The sequence below is a fragment of the Mus musculus genome, chromosome 11, assembly GCF_000001635.26.
Source record: "Mus musculus strain C57BL/6J chromosome 11, GRCm38.p6 C57BL/6J".
In the NCBI taxonomy this organism is placed as follows: Eukaryota; Metazoa; Chordata; class Mammalia; order Rodentia; family Muridae; genus Mus; species Mus musculus.
In genome coordinates this window covers 80,001,805-80,024,318 of record NC_000077.6, presented here as the reverse complement: position 1 = coordinate 80,024,318, position 22,514 = coordinate 80,001,805, and the positions used below count along the sequence as shown (strand labels likewise).

Genomic DNA, 22,514 nt, shown 5'->3' with positions numbered 1-22,514 from the left:
CCCAAAGATTTATTTTTTTATTATATATAAGTACACTGTAGCTGTATTCAGTCAGACACACCAGAAGAGGGCATCAGATCTCAATACCTCCAGAAGAGCAGTCAGTGCTCTTGACTGCAGAGCCATCTCAACAGACCAACACCACAAACTTTAAGGTCACAGGAATTTTTGTTTTGTTTTGGGTAGTGCTGTGGTTGAGCCAAGGCCCTCCCAAATGCCAGTCACATACTTTGTCACTATGGTTCAAACCTGAACCTGACTGGTTTTGACTGGTTATGAGAAAGTGAAAACTGATTGTTTTAAAATCACCCCATCCACCAAAATCTTTCAAGATTTTAGTATAGTTCATCAGACGTATTGTCAAATATTTAAGTACTATTATTTAGTATGGGACAAAATTAATGATCACATATACAATCTCCTGTCATAAAGCTTTTGTTTCCTAGTTTCCCTATAATTCTTTTACCCATTTCATTAGCAAGAATATATTGAGAAGTGCCCAAAGCATGAATTACTTAGGAAATGTTTCCCACAACATGCGTCATTTCTTTTTTACCTTTTCAATTTTATTATCTTTGTGTACAAGTTTTAACACTTGTTATATGAAGTGTTATGAAGTGGCAATTACTTACAAAAGCTGAACTACTGTTGTGTGGAAAAAAACTGACACATAACAGAATTTCAGGCTTCTCCCCCCTCCCCAACTCCCATCCAAGATCCCTAGGAACCAGGGTGCACGTGTGGAGGTCACAAGACAACTTTCAGGAGTCAGTTCTGTGTTTCTACCTTGTGGGATTTGGGAATCAATTCAGGTTGTCACGAACAGCTCTATGAAGCCTTGAACCTGCCTCTTCCTGCTGAGATTAAAGGGATCTACTGTGGGCCACACACACCTCATCTTTTGATGCATGTTAACAGTTGCACATGACCATACAACAAAGAGAAATCTTCCCTCTTCTGAGATATAAAAATACTTAGATGCTCTAAAGTCAAGAGCAGTGTTTTTTTTTTTTTTTTTTAACTTTATTTTTTGATTTTTTTCCAGACTGTTTTTCTCTGTGTATATCCCTGGCTCTCCTGGAACTTACTCTGTAGACTAGGCTGGCCTCGAACTCAGAAATTCTCCTGCCTCTGCCTCCCTAGTACTGGGATTAAAGGCATGTGCCACCACTGCCTGACAACCCTAAAACCCCCCCCTTTTTTTTTTAAGATTTATTTATTTATTATATGTAAGTACACTGTGGCTGTCTTCAGACACTCCAGAAGAGGGCGTCAGATATTGTTACAGATGGTTGTGAGCCACTATGTGGTTGCTGGGATGTGAACTCCGGACCTTCAAAAGAGCAGTCGGGTGCTCTTACCCACTGAGCCATCTCACCTGCCCAAGAGCAGTGTTCTTATGATACAGATAGTTAGGACTTAATACAGCAGAACTCTTACCTGTACCTGTAATTTAGGTGCAGAATAGGGGGTTTGAAGCCAGGGCCTTGATCACGCTAGGTAAATATTCTATGCAGCTCAATGATTTACATTTTAAAAATGTATTGAAAACCAATCACTTTCTTATCTGTGGCAAATTATTGGGAAAATGTGTTCTAAATTGACATAAGATAATTACAGACACATCTGAAGGTAGTAAACACATTCTGCAGAAATGTTAAAGGTAAAAAACATTCTGCAGAAATGTTAAAGACAAACTTAAACTCCCAGAAACATGGTCATAAATAAAGTCTTTAGAGAACTTTACATTTAATATAGGCAAATTCTTTTTTTTTGGTTTGGTTTTTTTTGAGACAGGGTTTCTCTGTATAGCCCTGGCTGTCTGAGAACTCACTTTATAGACCAGGCTGGCCTCAAACGCAGGGATTAAAGGCATATGCTACCACTGCCTGGCTTAATATAGGCAAATTCTTAACTGACCATAGCTAATAATGATACTTGATAAGACAAAGAATATTTCCTGAATAATTAAAGACAACCAAACCACAACTGAATTACTCTAAGTCTAAAACATTAAAACCATTATTTAGATAGCAACAGTATTTTTACCAATAGTTTGTGCAGGTTTAACAGAACCAGGCTTATTTTCCTGATGAAGGCTCTCTGAATTTCTAGTGGCAAGAGGCTTGGCAACAGGAGCTGTAGACTTATCGTTGGTTTCTCCTGTCCATCGAAGAGTAAATTGTAATGTAGGTCCCTGAGAAAATGTCTCAAATGGAGGCAGCCTCTAAACAATACATAAAATAGGACAGAGTTACGATGACATCAAGATATTACAGACATGAAATGAAGATACTCATTATTGGGGCTGCAGAGATGGCTCAGCAGCTGAGAACACTCTTTGCTTTTTTTTTTTTTTTCCTTAAAAAATAAAAATCAAGGGCTGGAGAGATGGCTTAGTGGTTAAGTGAACTGACTGCTCTTCCAGAGGTCATGGGTTCAAGTCCTAGAAACAAACTATCCTTAGTGAGATCTGATCCCCTCTTCTGGAGAGTCTGACAGTTACAGTGTACTTACATATAATAAATAAATCTTTAAAAAAAATCATAGCTGGGCGGGGTGGCACATGCCTTTAATCCCAGCACTCCAGAGGCAGGCAGATTTCTGAGTTTAAGGCCAGCCTGGTCTACAAAATCAGTTACAGGACAGCCAGGGATATACAGAGAAACCCTATCTTGAAAAAAAACAAAACAAAGCAAAACAAACAAAAAAGTAAGGCTGTAGAGATGGCTCAGTGTTCTGAAGATCCTGAGTTCAAATCTCAGCAACCACATGGTGGCTCATAACCATCTACAATGAGATCTGACGCCCTCTTCTGGTTTGTCAAGGCAGCTACAGCATACATAAGTATAAATTTTTGGGCCAGAGAAAGCTGGGGGTGACAGAGCAGGGCTCAACGGAGCGAGCAGCAGTTCTAAAAAAATTTCAATTCCCAACAACCACATGAAGGTTCACAACCATCTGAACAGCTATAATGTACTCACGTAACAAATAAATCTTAAAAAAAAAAGAATTAAAAATAAATAAAAATTATGTATATATACATGTGCACAGCTAAGATATGTGCTTCAGTGCAGACCCAAAGAAGCCAGAAGAAGGGATGAGATAACCCGGAGTTGAATTTTGAACCCAATATTGGTGCTGATAACTGTTCACAGTAAGACCTTGTCTCAATAAATAAAAATCATATTTAAAACTAATTCCCAATAAACCAATTTCAGTAATTAAAAAAAAAAAACGTAGGATATATGTAACAAAAAGTAAAGTTAGACTCAGAAGTCTTGCTGGATGGGCGTAGCACACACCTTTAATCCCAGCACTTAAGTGGCAGTTAGGTAAATCTCGTTTACCTGGTCTGCCTGGTCCCCAAAGAAACCTGTCTCAACCAACCACCAACCCCCACACACGGACACAAAATGAGAAATCCTGTCAAAATCTCATCTTTCTTAGTGGCTATCTTTTTGGGTATCAGTTCTTCTTGCTCTTCACTATCCACTATCTAAAAGTTGCTGTTTGATGTTCAGATGCCTCTTTGTAAAAGAACTTGCTACAAAGCATAACAGACCAAGTTTGATCCCAAAACTCGTATGAAACATTTCTTTTATTTTTGGTTTTTTCGAGATAGGGTTTCACTGTGTAGCCCTGGCTGTCCTGGCACTCACTTTGTAGACCAGGCTGGCCTCAAACTCAGAAATCCGCCTGCCTCTGCCTCCCAAGTGCTGGGATTAAAGGTGTGCGCCAGCACCACCCGGCCACAAAACATTTCTAAATGTGATATTAAAACATATTTCTAAATAGGATTTCAATCTCATATTTTACCTTTTCAATTCTAGCCCTAAATTTGAGAAAAATCGGCCAAATGAGTTAACCTGACAAAAGTCACAAAGTTAACTCCCAGTAGAGATGTAACTCAAGACACCCAGCCTTTCTTAAGCACCATGTCCTCTATTACATTTTCTGACTAGACCAATTTGCTTGCATTTTTCTAACTATTAACACCCAAGGGAGTCTAAGCACAAGCAATATGATTCGGTGGGAAAAGGCACTCCACACCAAACCTAAGCATAGCATATTGTGCAGATTTAGTGTTGAATGTGGTGGTTCATGCCTTTAATGCTGGCATTTGGAAGGCAGAGGAATCTTTGTGCCTTAGAAGCCATCATGGTTTACAGAATCCCAAGAAAGACAGATCATAGTAACATATTATCTCAAATAAGTAAATTAATTTTTTAAAAGACATATTTTTATATGTAAGTACACTGTAGCTGTCTTCAGACACTCCAGAAGAGGGCACCATTCTCCTTATGGATGGCTGTGAGCCACCATGTGGTTGCTGGGATTTAAACTCAGGACCTTCAGGAAGAGCAGTCAGTGCTCTTAACCTCTGAGCTATCGCTCCAGCACATAAATTAATTTTTTTAATGTGAAAAAAAAAAAAGACTCCTTATTTCAAATACAATTCCTCTTTAAGAAAGAAAACAATCAAAATAGGAACTGACAACCACAGTAGGTGCAACCTCTAAGTCATCCATACCTTCCCATCAAGAATTGTCTCCCATGTTGCTCTTTTCTTACTTATTGGACATTCTTCCATTTCCTGCATGGCCACTTCATATTCCCCATCTAAAAGCTGTAAACGCCTGGCAAAAAAAACACACTTTATAAAGTCACATGTGAATTACAAAGTCTACACTCTAAAAAGCATTAAGTTGGTATAATAGTTTACATTCATAGCAGGATTTTAAATCATCTAAAATCCAGATCTGACAAAAGCAATAACAAAAGGGAAAATGTTAAGCAGGCTGTCTTTGAGTAATACACACCCAGAAATGCATTCTTCACACAAATATGCCTACATTTTTTTTTCCCTGAAGTTGTAGAATATTTATGTTCATAAACTTGCCAGAAATTTGGCTTTGTTTTTTGATTTCTGAAACAGGGTCTCCCTACTATGTACACTCAATAGAATCCAAATGCCTGAGTGCTGGGATTAAATGCATGCACTACCAGCTTAATTAGCATCCTGGAATTTACTAAGTCTCTGTTTATACCAAGAAAGACTATATAGAAATTTGTATTACTGTAGCTACACAGATATAATATGTCTGTCCCAAAACCAAGTTAATTTTGTGCATTAAGTATAAAACAGCTGTGCAGATTTCCTGCTTTTGAAACCAGGACAGGGGCTGGCGAGATGGCTCAGTGGTTAAGAGCACTGACTGCCCTTACATGACATTATATTCTACATTATGGTTGGTTTTTGGACAGCTACACCTAAACCACTCTCCTACCTCTAAAGTGTTAGGAGGCCTTTCCCCTCAGCCTTATGAACAGTGCTTTATCAACTTTTTGATTTCTCAATCTCCTAAGTGATAAAAATAACACCTTGGTGCACTTTTACTTCAGAGGTCTGTTTACTGTTTAAGAACCATATATATGCCGGGTGGTGGTGGCGCGCGCGTGCCTTTAATCCCAGCACTCGGGAGGCAGAGGCAGGTGGATTTCTGAGTTCGAGACCAGCCTGGTCTACAGAGTGAGTTCCAGGACAGCCAGGGCTACACAGAGAAACCCGGTCTCAAAAAACCAAAAACCAAACAAACAAACAAACAAACAAAAGAACCATATATATACATAGACGGGCAGTAGTAGCATACTTTAATCCAAGCACTCAGGAGGCAGAGGCAGGTGGATTTCTGAATTCAAGGCCAGCCTGGTCTACAGAGTGATTTCTAGGACAGCCAGAGCTACACAGAGAAACCCTATCCCAAAAAACCAAAAGAAGAAAAGGGGAGGGGGGGGGGAAGGACAAAACAAAACAAAATATACATATTCTTTTAACATTTATTATGTTGGACTGGAAAGATGGCTCAGTAGTTTAGAAAACTGACTGCTCTTCTGAAGATCCTAAGTTCAAATTCCAGCAATCACATGGTAGCTCACAACCATCCCTAATAAAATACAATGTCCTCTTCTGGGATGACAGGCACAGTGTATTTACATATAATAAATAAATCTTTTTTAAAAACTATATCATTTATTTGTTGTTCTATTGGACTATGGGAACTTTTTGCTACTATTACTATTTTGAGACAGGGTATTTTAGGAAGCACAGATTAGCATCTATTTCACTTTCCTGATGCTTCAGTCTTTAAGACCTATACAATAGTTTTAGATCAGAGAAACAAGAACTTTCACCATGGGCTGGAGAGATGGCTCATTGGTTAATAAGAGCACTGACTGTTCTTTCGGAAGTCCTGAGTTCAATTCCCAGCAACCACATAGTGGCTCACAACCATCTATAATGGGATCGAACACCATCTTCTGGTGTGTCTAAAGGCAGCAATAGTATACTCATATATAAAGTAAATCTTAAAAAACAAAAAATTTCAACAAATGAATTCAAATTTCCTCATTAATTACTTCTCTTGGAGACTAGCTTTGAAAACATGTGTTCGGGAAACCTACTTGTTTTACTGTCTGAAGTAATTGGGATTAAAGATATGTGCTACAACATCTGTGTATCATAGGTTCACTGCGGTTATGGTAGCCTTTGTTCTAAGTCTTAGGTTTTTACTGTTGTTTAGCATTTCAAAATCTACATGGTTTTAAAATTTGGATTATTCTCTCAGAAGACCTCAATGTGAGATTACAAGAAAAAATTTAATGCACCTAATCTTAAAACAGTGGTTCACAAATATACTTTCTTTACTAAAAGCAATACCACGACTCATCAAATAATTGGAACTCTCAGACTAATTCAGAAAAGGAGATTTTAAGTCTTAAGGAAAATGTAAATGGAAAAAAAAATATCCTGGAATCTGCTTGAAAGGACTCCTCATACTCAAACTTGGGATAATTTGAGCAGCAAAATGAATAACATGATCAAATGAAAAATAACTCACTAAAAATGTTAACCCACATTGACAAAAAGCCAAAAAAATTCAAAATAAATCATCCCTTTCACTGAAAATAAAAAAAGAAATGAATAAACGATGGGAGAAATGAAGGGAGATAGCATGCAGTAGACCCTTTGTTCAATACTCAGAACCATTAAAATAATAATAATAATGATGATAATGATATTATTGTTAGATCCTTTGTGTGCAGGTAAGGAGCTGTCAGGAAATGCTTTAGTTCTTTAACCATACATGCTGAAATTCAGAGCAAAGTAGAAATGAAGTTTATTTTCAATGTTTCAGCACAAAAATGAAACAAAGAAAGCAAATGATCTGAAATGTTTCAATCAATATATAGGATATGTGAATGTTACACAAGTTCTAAATGTGTGAACTTTTCTACACATTTAGAAATTTTCAAAATTAAAGCTCACAGAAAAAAAAATCCACCTATTGGGCTGGTGAGATGGCTCAGTGGGTAAGAGCACCCGACTGCTCTTCCAAAGGTCAGGAGTTCAAATCCCAGCAACCACATGGTGGCTCACAACCATCCGTAACAGGATCTGACGCCCTCTTCTGGAGTGTCTGAAGACAGCTACAGTGTACTTACATATAATGAATAAATAAATCTTTAAAAAAAAAAAAAAAAAAAAAAAAAAAAAATCCACCTACAACACACTCTGTAGACCAGCCTGGCCTCGAACTCAGAAATCTGCCTGCTTCTGCCTCCCAAGCGCTGGGGATAAAGGCGTGCACCACCAAGCCTGGCTCACCTAGTTTCTTTTTCTTCATTGAAACAAAAGCAGTAGTATTTTCACATAAAGAATATACTGCCAAAATTGAAAAGCCAAAACAAATTAAGACAGGCAATGGTGGTACATGCCTTTAATCCTAGCACTCAGGAGACAGAAGCAGGGAGATCTTGGTTCTAGGCCAGCCTGGTCTACAGAGGTAGTTCCAGGACAGGCAGAGGAACACAAAGAAACCCATACACACACAAAATAAACAAGCATAACACATAAAAACAAACAAACAAACAAACAAACAAAAAACCCACACACACACAAAATAAAGCTAGGCGTGGTGGTGCACGCCTTTAATCCCAGAACTTGGCAGGCAGAGGCAGGTGGATTTCTGAGTTTGAGGCTAGCCTGGTCTACATATTGAGTTCCAGGACAACCGGGGCTACACAGAGAAACCCTGTCTCGAAAAAACAAAAACAAAACAAAGAATAAATTATTTAAATAAAAATATACATATATACAAACATATGCATGCATAGTAAAAAGAATAAGTATGTGTACACACACACACACACACACACACACACACACACACACACACACACACACACACACACACACCGTAGCCGCACAGAAGACAGTATCAGTGAAGCTGAGTGTGGGCACCTCTTCACACTTCCTCACTAGACCCCACCGCTGCTTTCTAGTATATTTATTGCTGTTTTTAGGCATCTCCTACTCATCCTATTAAGGATGAAACCCCAGGTCATGCATGTGCTACATTAGAACTTTGTGATTGAGCTATATCCTTCCCCCCAGGTGTTTTCAACTAAACACATTGATGTATGATCAAATCTGACTTTAAAATTTATTTTTATCTTGAATTATATTGATAAGCACCAGCAATCAACCTACCATAAGAAGTCATAGCACCTCAGGTACCATTCTTCAATGGCCTGTAATCAAATGTTCTATGTATTTCCTATATCTTCTTTTCCTTATACTAAGATGTTTCAGTCCTTGATAATCTGTGCCAATTGTACTATGTTCAGGCAGGACTAAAAAAAACTGACTTTCTTAGCTTTAGTTGCTATCCTAAGATTTGTCTAGAACTCATTTCATTTAGGCCTCTATTCAAACACAGCATTTACTGTAATTTTTACTGAGTTGTCTACAGCCTACATAATAAACACACAGACAGGAATTTTGTGCTTCCTCTCATTTTGGAAGTGTTTCTCAAAGTAGATACTCAGCAAATACTTATTGACTAAGCAACTGAGGCACTCATACTTCTCTGCTCTCTATGATAGAAACTATTCAGCATTGCATGTGTGTTTTTAAATTCATTAGAAGAAATCAAACAAGGAATATCATCATCATTTTGCTTCAGAATAAAAACATTTGCAGAACAGTATTGAAGCCTTATTTGCCCATCAATATTACCTGTTTTTGTCAAAAACTGTCATTTGTGCAACAAATGTCTTTTCTCCATCTTCGCGATTTCGTTTTCTTCTGGCTGGAAGTTCTTCACTGACATCTGAATTAAAAAGACAAAACAAAAAAGCAACAACCACCCACCCCAGTTACTCACTAGAAATACAAATTGCAATAATTTGTTGTTTTACTCTATGTAGCCCTGGCTGTTCTGGAACTCACTCTGTACAGCAGGCTGGTCTTGAATTCAAAAGAGCTCCTGCTATGTGTTGGGATTAAAGGCATTCACTAGCACTTGCCTACAAGTGTTTGAATACAGAGGCTCCCTTGCTTCACCTTTAGAGTTTTAACATTGGTTATGTACAACATGATCTCACAATATATCCCAGGCTGGTTTAGGATATATATACACTGGCTGGCCTTCATCTCTATGGCTTGATGGTACTGGGAGCTGGGACTACAGGCCTTACAACTCAGCTGGGTCCACCTTACTAAAATGATTGACTATCAAAATGTACCTCTTTATTTTATATTGCATGCAGGAGTGTTGTTTTTTGTTTTTTTTTTTATTGTTGTCTTTTTTTGTTTTTTTAAGACAGGGTTTCTCTGTGTAGCCCTGGCTGGCCTCAAACTCAGAAATCCACCTGCCTCTGCCTCCCAAGTGCTGGGATTAAAGGCGTGAGACACCACGCCCAGCTGCAGGAGTGTGTTTGCCAGCATTTACACTTATGTACCACGTGCATAAAGTGTCCTAAGAGCTTGTATCAGATCCTTAGTACTGGAGTTACAGACAACAATCAACCCACATGGTTGACTCGAACCAAACCTGGGTCCTCTGTATGACTAACAAGTCTCTAAACCAGAGCTATCTCCTTCTAAGTTTCAAACAGTACCTCTATTATACTGCTGGTCATTTCAATTCAATTTTAAAATTCCTATCTCTCCTAAACTGAGTATTAAATCTTCTGAGAAGAGCACTTCTTGTTTAATTATCTTTGTAATGGCAGTAACTATACATCAATTGAATGATTACCTCAAAAATGAATTCAGATCTGCTGGAAAAATAAAGAAATGGGTACAGGGATAAACTTGTAATATGTTTTACTGCTCATGCACCAATAGTATCACCAGTGAATCTGAGCCTACGGACCATGAGTCCAAGCTAGGCAATGAAGAGACTGCATCAAGACAGAATTAAAGAAGAGAGAAAGAGAGGGAGAAGGAGAAGCAGTGAGGCAAAAAGGGGGAAAGCTCCTGGTTAAGCTAAGCAGTGAGCAGACACCTAACCTAAGGAAGGCCCACGGTCAATGTCCAGTAAAGTAAGATAACAGGCTTTCCAACTTTGGAAAGAAACAAGGTTTGGTGAGTTGTTTTAATTTATTTATTATCATCTGGTTTACTTTATCCTTGAGACCATCTTTTTACACTATATAGCCTAGGCTAGCCTTAAACTCATGTTCTACTGACTCAGCATTCGAAGACCTGGATTAAAGGAACAAACTACCATGGCCAGCAAAAAGTCAAGGTTTAAAAAAAAAAAGGAAAGCTTCAAAAACATTTCTAAATGTTAGAAATACTAAATCAAACATTTTCAGTGACCACTTTAATCTCTAATAATAAAACCTAGTGAAATTACAGAAATAAAATTACCAATATTTTCATTGGTTTCTCCATTAATCATTCCATTAAATTCTCTTCTTCCTGGACGAGTTACTCTAAACAGCAACGAGTAGGACTTCACCATATGGCTGTTACTAGGTTCAAATTCATTACTGGAAACTGCCAGGGATGGAAAATTTCCTGGTTTTGTTTGATTGAGGTCAGGATTCAAAGGCACCTGCTTTTTACCAGTAGGGACTTGTCTTATTGGACAACTTACATCCTGGCAAAGAAAAGATTGATAAATTATACTTACATATCAACAACAATAAATTATAAAGCCACAAGTACAAAATGGAATGTGAAACTAACATACTGCTGAAAATTAGAAAGAAAAAATTAAAATTGTACAGTTAAGATTCCCAATATTAAAGAAATTGAAGATAAGGACAATATAATGGAAATGATGATACAGTTTATCCAGTATTGAGCTGAAATTACTTCCAAGGTTTTTGTACTATCATCATGGAATAAATGGCTTGGGAATGGAGACGTGGAGCAACAAGTACAGAGAAGTGGTTAAAATACATGCCTATATGTACAAGGCTTCGGTTTCAACTACCATCAAGAGAAAAAGCATAAATAAAACAAGACTGGGAAGGTAGTGTAGTTGGTAGAATTGCCCTGTATGCACAAGGCCATTAGTGCTGTGCTCAACTCCAGGCTCTGCCTGAACAGGCAATGGTGGTACAGGTGGAGATCAGAATTACAAATTCGTCCTGTACTGTATCGTGAATTGGGAGCAACACAAACTATTGTTAAGGCTTTTTCTCAAAATAAATAAGTAAAATAAACTGAAGACAAAAATATAAACAAAATAACTAGAAATACAAGAAAAAACAAACAGTAAAGTGGTAGCAGAGCATGCATGAGTCCTTGGGTTCAATCCCAAGCACACACACAAAAAAAAAAAAAAAAAAAAAAGGAAAAGAAATGAAAACTGAGCAGTGATGTTGGGTCCCTTTATTCCCAGCACTCAGAGGCAGCAGATCAGTGTTTGAGGCGAGCATAGTCTACATAGTGAGTTCCACAACACCCAATGCTTCAACTGAAAAACCATGTCTTGAAAAACAAAACAAGGCCGGGAAGTGGTGGCACACGTCTTTAATTCCAGCACTTGGGAGGCAGAGGCAGGCAGATTTCTGAGTTGGAGGCCAGCCTGGTCTACAGAGTGAGTTCCAGGACAGCCAGGGCTACACAGAGAAACCCTGTCTCAAAAAGCAAACAAACAAACAAACAAAAGAAAAACAAAACAAATACCAGCTAACAAATGTAAAGTAAAATGGACCCTTGAAAAACAGATTAAGTAGGAATAACTATGGCATGTTACATAAGAACCTTCTATCATCCAACCCAGTCTTTTGCGATTTAGGTCTCAGGCTGTTTTTCAAGCCCTTTTAAAAACATATGTGAGAGCATCACTAGCAGGAGCTCTGTATAACTAAACTCCTGCTTAAGGTGTAATGATATATAGGTACAATCTAATTAAAACATAGTAACAAAAAAAAAACAAAAACCCAATCACTCTTTCATGTGGGTACTGACAACCACCTACTCTCCTCTATGGAAAGAAACACTTGGGGCTGGAGAGGCTGCTCAGTGGTTAAGAGCACTGAATGCTCTTCCAGAGGTCCTGCGTTCAAATCCCAGCAAACCACAATGTGGCTCACAACCATCTGTAATGGGATCTGATGCCCTCTTCTGGTGCGTCTGAAGACATAGATGGTGTACTCATGCACATTAGATAGATAGATAGATAGATAGATAGATAGATAGATAGATAGATAGATAGATAGATAGCGTAAATGAAAGTGGCTGGAATAATAATGGGAAGAATGTCCCTGGAAGGAAGGAAGGAAGGAAGGAAGGAAGGAAGGAAGAAAGGAAGGAAGGAAGGAAGGAAGGCTGACTTATTCCTATCAGAGCCTTATTACTTTTGTTTCCTTTAATAAGAGAGGCTCAAGCTGGGCAGTGGTGACACACGCCTTTAATCCCAGCACTTGGGAGGCAGAGGCATGCGGATTTCTGAGTTCGAGGCCAGCCTGGTCTACAGAGTGAGTTCCAGGACAGCTAGGACCACAGAGAAATCCTGTCTCGAAAAACAAGAGAAGGACTGTGCTAGCAGCCTTCAGATGAAGACGTAGAACTCTCAGCTCCTCCTCCACCATGCCAGCCTGGATGCCACCATTTCCAGCCTTGATAATGGACTGAACCTCTGAACATGTAAGCCAGCCCCAATTAAATGCTGTCCTTATTAAAAAAAAAAAAAGAGAGAGAGAGAGAGACAGAGAGAGAGAGAGACAGAGACAGAGAGACAGACAGAGTACAACCAACCAGTAGGTTTTAGTGGGTTCCTCAGAAAACTGAGACTGTTTTCTAGGATGAAATTATTTTTAAATAAAATCTGAAGCAATGCATTAATAAGTTAATGGCTGACAGTAAAAGTTTTTCCTCTGTACAATAAAAGAACTAATCCTTTATGGCTGGAGAAATGGTTCAGCCATTAAAGGATAGGCTTAGAACCAGAATGAATGCATGCATGCATGCATGCTACATCCATACTAATTTTTTAGTAGCTACAACATATGATACTATATGGTACCAACAGCTGAATATCTCAAGACCATAGATTTCTTCCTACAGCTCCGACTGGATAATGTTTGTACAGATGCTCAGATGAGAGGGAACATGGGGGAAGGTGGCAAAAGGTTACATAAACGAATATCCAGCTACCAAAGTAATTCTCTCCCCATCCTTCTCGGAGACAATGGTCTATGTAGCTCTGGCAGGCCTAGAACTAACTCACTATATAGACTTGGCTTGTCTCTGCTTCCCAATTGCTGGGACTAAAGGTTCTAAAAAGTTTTATAAATGTAGTAGATATGCAGAAACATGTTCAATTAGAGATTATTCTATTACATCTACTAGTATTTTATACATTACCTTCCTTTTTTTGTGGCAAACTTTCACAAGCAGGACTTCCAGGGTAACAGAATTTTGTTCATTTTCTGAGTTTTGTGATGGCTTATCTAAATAGAAAAACCAACGTCTTTTTAATTTCTTTCTTTTTTTTTTTTTATTTTTTTTTATTTTGGTTTTTCGAGACAGGGTTTCTCTGTATAGCCCTGGCTGTCCTGGAACTCACTTTGTAGACCAGGCTGGCCTCGAACTCAGAAATCCGCCTGCCTCTGCCTCCCAAGTGCTGGGATTAAAGGCGTGTGCCACCACGCCGGGCTGAAAAACCAACGTCTTAAAAAAAATTTAAATGTATACATAACAATGAAAAAAATTTTCCTATGTTTAAGAATCTCTCAAAACAGCCTTCCTACAAGGAAAACATACCTCCCAATTCAACTCCAGACTTGGAGCTCCATTCTTTTTAAAAATAAATCAACCTTTTTCATAAGACAAATATTCACATCTTCCTATAAATTGATTATCTTCAATTTGAATAAGAAAGCTCAATTATCATAATTTACAGTAAATCTATTTACTGATTATGGCTCATCTTAAAACAGCATTTATTTTTATGATAGAACAATAATCTCCTCTCAAAACAGACAAAAGCAGGCAAAGATCTGTAGGAGGAGGCTTGGTTAAAAGTTATAGAGAATTACACTAGAGTTTAGCGTGTTTTCCTTCTCCCAAAATCCATTAATAGAAAATTTACTTAGTGAGACATGGTGGTACACAACTTTATTCCCAGCACTTGGGAGGTAGAGGAAGGCAGATTTCATAAGAGTATCAGGCCAGCCTGATCTACATAAGACGTTGTTTCAGAAAGAGAGAGAGAAATGACCTAAGTGTCAATAGGGAAACTTAATAGGGAAATTACTACTTGGTAATGCTTCGACTTAAAAAACTTAGAAATTATAGTTTTGAGTTTAAGAGTCTAAAATGTCTGACTAAATAACAAAAACCTTTGCAATCGAAGACTCCAGTGTACTGCTCTATTATTTACTTATATTTAAAATCTTTAATATTAGTACAATCCTAAATATTTAAACACTAAACTTCAGTAACATGCAAAACTATTGATAAATCATTAACAGATATATCTCACAAACAACCTTTTCTTTTCCTTCTTAGATTTTTTTTTCCAATTTTTAATTAGGTATTTTCTTCATTTACATTTCAAATGCTATCCCGAAAGTCCCTATACTCTCCCTTAGAACCAGAGCTAATAAATCCATAAAAGTTAAATTAAAGCTCAAGGACTAGAGAAGACTCTGTAGTTAAGAGCACTGACTGCTCTTCCAGGGTCCTAAATTCAATTCCCAGCAACCACATGGTGGCTCACAACCATCTGTAATGGGATCTGATGCCCTCTTCTGGTGTATCTAAAGACAGCTACACATTACTCATATACATAAAATAAATATTTTAAAAACTTAGCTGGAAGCCGGGCATGGAGGCGCACTTCTTTAATCCCAGCACTTGGGAGGCAGAGGCAGGTGATTTCTGAGTTTGAGGTCAGCCTGGTCTACAGAGTGAGTTAGCTCCAGGACAGCCAGGGCTACACAGAGAAACCCTGTCTTGAAAAAAAAATTTATAAATAAATAAATAAATAAAAACAAAAAACCCTGTCTCAAAATACCCAACAAAACACAACCCTCAAGTGAGTTCTTAAGTACTGCAGAAAACAAATTGATGATTAAAAATAAGAATTATATATAATTATGAATTGTTTAAGAAGAAAAAAGCAGAAATATACAAAACAAGCCCAATGTATGACAAAGCCTAATAAGAACTATTAGCTAAAAATATGCATAATCATATATTTAGTGTGTGATTTAAAAACAATGGCTCATGTACCAAGTGGTTTCCACATTACTTTATTAACCCCCTTATCTATTGTAGGGTTACAAACAGAAGGCCACTAGTCTCTACTCTGGGCACTTTAAACTTTGGTTTCTTACTGAAATTCCGAGGATGATTAAAATGTTATTTGACTGTGCAAGAGTCAACTTAAACAGAGAAGGAGACAGGCACTATCCATTCTTTTTGCATTCATTTATTATTTATTTTGGATTTGTGTGTGTTTGTTCATAGGCACATGTGAATACAGAGGTAGAGGACAACTTATTTGGGAGCCTGTTCTCTACCATGTGAGTTTTAGAGATCACAAACTCAGGTCATCAGCAGGTTTATCTGCTGATCCATCTCAAAGACCCCATATTCACTTTTTAGGTTGTTTCTGTTTTTTGAGTCAAGATCTCACTACAATGTCATCGTTGGCTTAGAATTCTGTAGACCAGACTGGCTTTGAACTCAAAACAGATCTGCCTTCCTCTGCCTCCTTCCTGCATTTACTACCCTGCCTGGCCCTTATCCATTTTATTATCAAATTCCCAAATATACTTTTAACTAAAGCTAGTATAAAATACTATATATTTTCTCAATAATCACTGACATTATAACACCCTGTTAGTAGTAGTGGTTATTTCTGCTGCTTACTGTTCAACCAAAAACAACACCAAAGAAAAGCTGATGACACTCAGCACCAACTCAACACAACTTGGTCAGACCAAGGTCCTCGGTCTCTGGAACTTCTGAAGTAACTATTTAAAATTTTTCATCACAGGGGCTGGTGAGATGGCTCAGTGGGTAAAAGCACCCGACTGCTCTTCCGAAGGTCCGAAGTTCAAATCCCAGCAACCACATGGTGGCTCACAACCATCCGTAATGAGATCTGACTCCCTCTTCTGGAGGGTCTGAAGACAGCTACAGTGTACTTACATGTAATAAATAAATAAATAAATAAATAAATCTTTAAAAAAAAAATTTTTTTTCATCATTATTGTTTTAAACTTAAGATCCAAAAATCATCATCGGGATATGGGTATAGCTTTGTCTGAAAAGGACACTGGGTTTAAAATACACCACAAACAAAAAATAAAAAACAAGAAGCTCCAACAAATGAAAATCAGTGTGTTTGTTTTTTTTCCAAAAAAAAAAAAAAATACAGTTTATAAAAGAACACAAAGAACTTAGAATCAACATCTTTTCAGTTCTAGTACTTACCATTTTTGTGGAAGAAACCGGTAAATGTAAGTTGCAAATGTGCAGACAAGCTAAATAAAACAAAAAGTTATCACTTAAAATTCTATAATAAATACAGCACAGACTTTAAAATACTAAGGCTGGGCGGTGGTGGTGCACACCTTTAATCCCAGCACTGGGGAGTCAGAGGCAGGCGGATTTCTGAGTTCCAGGACAGCCAAGGCTACACAGAGAAACCCTGTCTCAAAACAACAAACAAACAAAACCTCAGAGAGGAGAAGTAACTGATAAATGTTTGATTCTCTCTTTAACTACTGTGGCTTGGGAACCCAATGTGCTTCTCCTCTTAAGTGTATTAATCAAAATAATAAGCCAATTCTACTACAATACACAAATATCCCATAATCACAGTGCTTTATTGGCTTTGTTATAAAGTGGAAGGTTATTTTTTTCCTTTTTTTTCCGAGACAAGGTTTTTGTGTGTCCTGGAACTCACTCTCTAGACCAGGCTGGCCTTGAACTCAGATATCCACCTGCCTCTGTCTCCCAAGTGCTGGGATTAAAGGAGTGCGCCACCACTGTTCGGCAAGTGGAAGGTTTATCATTCCATGTTATCAAAAAAGGTTGCCAATAGAAGCTAAATCAATTTAAGTAGTATTAAATATCTTTCCCATGGTGCTAGGACATGTTCAGCAAGTTTTTTACCTCCCCAGTCTTTCAAATACATTAAAGCAATGGAAACTCATTCTTCCTAAAAGATTATTCAAAGTAGAGCTTTACTCTCAAATTAAAAGTTAAAAAAAAGTCCCAAAATTACTGTAGATATATAATTTACTATTTTAAAATGCCATTTTTACATATGAGTTAGAACCTCTACAATAAGAAAATCAAGCATGAACTACTTGTAACTTTTAATCTGATATATTAGCTAATAAAGAAAAACCATTAGGGGCTGGAGAGATGGCTGGCTCGGTGGTTAAGCGCACTAACTGCTCTTCCAGTGCTCCTGAGTTTAATTCCCAGCAACCACATGGTGGCTTATAACCATCTGCAATGGGATCCAATGGCCTCTTCTGGTGTGTCTAAAGACAGCTACAATCCACTCATATACATAAAATAAATTCTTAAAAAAAAAAAAAAGAAATGTTTAGAATGGATTATCAACAGAAACATCAACAGGCTTTTGTAGTAATTTTAAACAGCAAAAGAGGACAAGCATGAGGCAGTGAAAAATGACTACACAAGTTTTCCTCTGACCTCCAGTTGTGCAGTGACACACATGTATACACACCCTAATAAGTAAATGTAGTGTGTTGTGTATATCAGGCTATCCTTAAGCTCACTATGCAGCCATGAATCTTTCTGCCTCCACTTCCCTAAACTGTGATTACAGGTGTATAATACTAACAAGCCTCTAGATTTCCTTTAAGAAAAAAGGAAAAAGTTTCCCTTCCCTTTCCTGCCCCCTTTTATCTGCTGAATCCTGTTTTACAGCTAGGTCAGGACTGGGAAAAAGAAAAACACGGAAAGTTCGTCAGGCATATTTGATTTTATGCTAAATTGTTAGGATGATCAGGATTTACATAGCCCATTCTAGGCCAAGCAGAGTAGTTGAAATTAAATACCTGACAGCTCTGAAGCAATCTGCAGAAAAAGGGTAAGTGATCCTTAAGGGACTAATTCTGAAACAAGATTCACATAGAACCCACAAATCTAAATACTAAGTTTTCATGCTGAAGAGACTATGATCACTGCATTAAATTTATATATACACTGCTATGATAGCAAGCAGGAGGTATAAAGCTTTATAAATGGGCCAGGCATGGTGGTGCATACCTTTAATTCTAGCACTTGGGAGGCAGAGGCAGGTGGATGTCTGTGGGTTTGAGGCCAGCAAGGTCTACAGAGTAAATTGTAGGACAGACAGGGCACAGAGAAAACTAGTCTTAAAATTCCCGAAAACAAAACTCCACAACAAAAAAAACTGTAAAACTGTACTACGCCCAAATAGGAAAAGCTAATATGATACTCTAGCACCTACTCTGTACAAGGATAGCCATTTCTCTTTTAAACATTCACTTAATTTGTATTTTGTGTGGTCGGAGGACAACTTTTGGGAATCTGTACTATCCTTCAACTAAGAAGTTGGACTTGGTGCCAATTGCCTTTAGCAGTTGAGCCAAATCACTGGCTTAACTTCCCTTATACGTGTTTTATCATATAAAGTTAAAAAACTTCTAACTACACTAGCTAATCCATTATTCTAGAACCCAATATCTCAAAATATAGCATTTAGATATACAGGTAGGAAGACTTCAAATGGAAGATGGTGTATATGTCTATTACACAGAAATAAATCTTCCAAAACATAGAGAGCTTATGTGGATATGTATTTAGGAAACGGAAAGAGAACAGTTTAAAGTCAGTCTCAGCTACTGCATAGAGAGTTCAAGGCCAGCCACACTACAAGAAAAAAATAAATAAAACCTTATAACCTTGACTCAAGTGCTTAAAAAGGACAGACATTGGAGAAATATACACAATCAACTTAAGGAGGTTGAACATTATCTATAAAATAGAAGGGCAGGGAAAAGCTACTAATGCCAGAAATATTGTTTAAAGTAATTTCATTAGTTCTACAGTTCAGGGAAAGAGCAACTGTCTATCTAGCAAGTACAAGGTTCTAGGTTCCAGCCCCAGAACTACAAAGATATGGATATAAAGAATTTAATAGCTTTGCCAAGATAAAGACTATATCATGTATCTATTGACTAAAACACCAAGTATTTTTAGCCGGATGTGGTGGTGCACGCCTGCACCTGGGAGGCAGAGGCAGGCAGATTTCTGAGTTTGAGGCCAGCCTGGTCTACAAAGTGAGTTCTAGGCCAGCCAGGGCTACACAGAGAAACCCTGTCTCGAAAAACAAAAACAAAAACAAAATAGAAACCAACAAAACAAAATAACCTTGAGTATTTTTCCAGAAAGGATCTCACAGTGTAACTGTCTACCCTGAAACTCACTGTAGACCAGGCTGCCCTTGAATTCTGCTTCCCTAGTGCTAGGACTACAGGCATGGGCCACTTCACCGGACAAGAGCATTATCAGATCCTTGGCAACTTTTCCAGGCTTCTCATGCCACTCTTGCTATTCTCCTTTCTAGGGTACCTTGGTCTCAAAAGCTGTTTACATCATGTTCCCTTTTCAGAACCACTTTTATGCTCAGAATCCCACACCATTTTATTCCTATATTTGTTTCACATTTCAGCTAATTTCTCCAGATAAGACTTGGCCATGCCATTTTCCAGACAGTCATTACGTTCCCATATCCAATAACTCAAACAAGAACTGCTTCTCTTATATACACTCATGGTTTCCCTATACTTTCCTTCCCACTATTTATTAGATGACCATGTCTGTCCCTCCAAAAACATTTTACTCCCATTATATCCTTAAGGCTTAAATATAGTGCTTCGTACATGATACACTTCTCTGGCTCCATATATAGACATTGTGTTATGCTTCCTTTTGGTTTTTTGAGACAGTGTTTCTCTGTGTCACAGACCTTGCTGTCCTGAGTACTGGGATTAAAGGCATGTACCAGTACTGCCTGATTTAGACTTTGCTATTGTAGAAAAAGATGCTTACGAAAAGAACGGTTTACAAAGGGGAAGACAGAGCCGGGCGTGGTGGCACATGCCTTTAATCCCAGCACTCTGGAGGCAGAGGCAGGTGGATTTCGAGTTTGAGGCCAGCCTGGTCTACAAAGTAGGTGCTAGGACAGCTAGGGCTACTCAGAGAAACCCTGTCTGAAAAAAACAAAAAAAACAAAAAACAAAAAAAGACAAAAAAACAAAGGGTGATAACAGGTGACTCTAAAGCTTAGGTTTAAACAAAAACAATGGTAAAAGGAGCTTTGGGACCAGGGATGTCTCTGAAAACTTAAGAGAACTTGCTTAGCAAACACAAGGCCTTGGATTCAATTCTCAACAAAATAGCTACAAAACCCAACTAATAAAAGTTCTACTTCAGCAAGGCATAGTAGCATTTGCATGTAATCCCAGCATCTGGGAAGCTAAGGTAGACAGGAGAGCAGGAAATTCAAGGCTTCCCTGGGAAAACATAGCTTACAATAAACAAAAACTAACTCAGGCAACTTTTCAGGGGATTTCTCTAATTAACTAATATTAAACCAAGAATGCAAAAGGATAACAGGAAGAGACAAGCTGTTTTCCTTCTCATCTGCACCTTTGAAACAAACTCCAATTTTCAAATTTTTGCATGATGTGCATATCTATGGAGATATGTTTACAAGAGTTCTGCCATGCAGTAGTGGTGCCAGCCTTTATTTAATTCTAGTACTTGGGAGGCAGAAGCAGGAGGATCTGAGTCAGGCCAGGCTGGTCGACAGAGCAAATTCCAAGATAGCCAGGACTACAGAGAAACTCTGTCTTGAATAAAACAAAAAATCCCCAACACCCCCATCCTCCTCCCCGCCAATAAAACCAGCAGAATTGTTACAAAGAACTCCCAGGGATTCTACTACTAGGTTAAACAACTACAGTACAGCATGAGAATTGAATTATTCTAGGTAAGCCATTATGCATGGTCAGAAACTACAAATTCAAACTTGAACATCAAAACCAAGAGTTTGAGGAGACATAAGTTATTTTAAGCTTTCTATAAAGGAGAAAAAAGAGAGAGATGTGTTTTAGGTATCCACAATTACACCAAAAGGGGAAGGAGACAAAAGCAACCCTGGGAAGCAAGTGGGACCCTGCTGAGTTCCTAAAATCTGCTAGGTGCTTCAAAAGTATGCAAAGGATAATGTATATAAATGACAACTATTGGACTTTAATATCAAATGACATTCGTCTATTGTGACAAACTAACATCTTAAGAGGCAAAAACTGCAGGGCATGGTGGCACCCAGCACTTAGGAGACAGAGGCAGAGTAAGTTTGAAGCCAGCCTGATCTACAAAGCAAACACCACAACAGTCAGGACCACACAGGGAAATTCATCTTGAAATATAAAAAAATGAAAATAAGAAACCATTATGTGACTCACAATTCTCTTTTCTGTCCATAATTTATTCTTTTAACAAGTTTCTATAACTAATGTGTAAGACAACTGTAGATCTAAAGTATTAAAAACCATGGAATACCAATTTGTTTTGCATAACTAAATGTTAATATTGTTTGTTTATATTTGCTATAAATCTTTAAAAAAATTAGGCATTTTAGTAGATTTTGGCTTGTAGTACTGTGATATTCCTGTGAATCTAGAAAAGTACCTTCAGTTCTGGGGAATGAAATACATTGGGCATGGGAATAGAGAGACTCTAGTCTAACTCTGGAGAGTGTGTGCTGAAGAACGGGAATTCCTCCCGAGGACACTTACAGTGCTGAACAGACACAGTTCTACCAATCGCAATGGGTCTCTGAGTATGCAGAAAAGATAAAAGGAAAAGAAATGCTCTTGTATATGACTGAAGATTTTTAACTTTAATTAATATCACAAAACAAAGATTTGCATTATTCTAAAAATGAACCTAGCCAGGCGTGGTTGCCCATGCCTTTAATCCCAGCACTCAGGAGGCAGAGGCAGGCAGATTTCTGAGTTCGAGGCCAGCCTGGTCTACAAAGTGAGTTCGAGGACAGCCAGGGATACACAGAGAAACCCTGATTGGAGAAAAGAAAACAAAACAAAACAAAATAAAAAAAGAACCTGACACAGTCCATATACTTTTACAGTACCAACATTACATAGTGACATCTAAG

General features: G+C 37.9%; 1 protein-coding gene across 2 annotated transcripts in view; it reads right to left on the bottom strand.

Moving 5' to 3' along the window:
* Suz12 (SUZ12 polycomb repressive complex 2 subunit) overlaps nt 1-22,514 on the bottom strand; it is a 41,018-nt gene that overhangs the window by 9,805 nt on the left and 8,699 nt on the right. For both annotated transcript variants that reach the window (NM_199196.2, NM_001163018.1), the window contains 6 exons: nt 16,757-16,806; nt 13,676-13,761; nt 10,724-10,955; nt 9,083-9,176; nt 4,535-4,640; nt 2,050-2,227 (listed from right to left, as the gene is read on the bottom strand). In NM_199196.2, coding sequence (NP_954666.1) covers nt 2,050-2,227; nt 4,535-4,640; nt 9,083-9,176; nt 10,724-10,955; nt 13,676-13,761; nt 16,757-16,806 — 746 coding nt within the window. The remainder of the gene's footprint in view (nt 1-2,049; nt 2,228-4,534; nt 4,641-9,082; nt 9,177-10,723; nt 10,956-13,675; nt 13,762-16,756; nt 16,807-22,514) is intronic.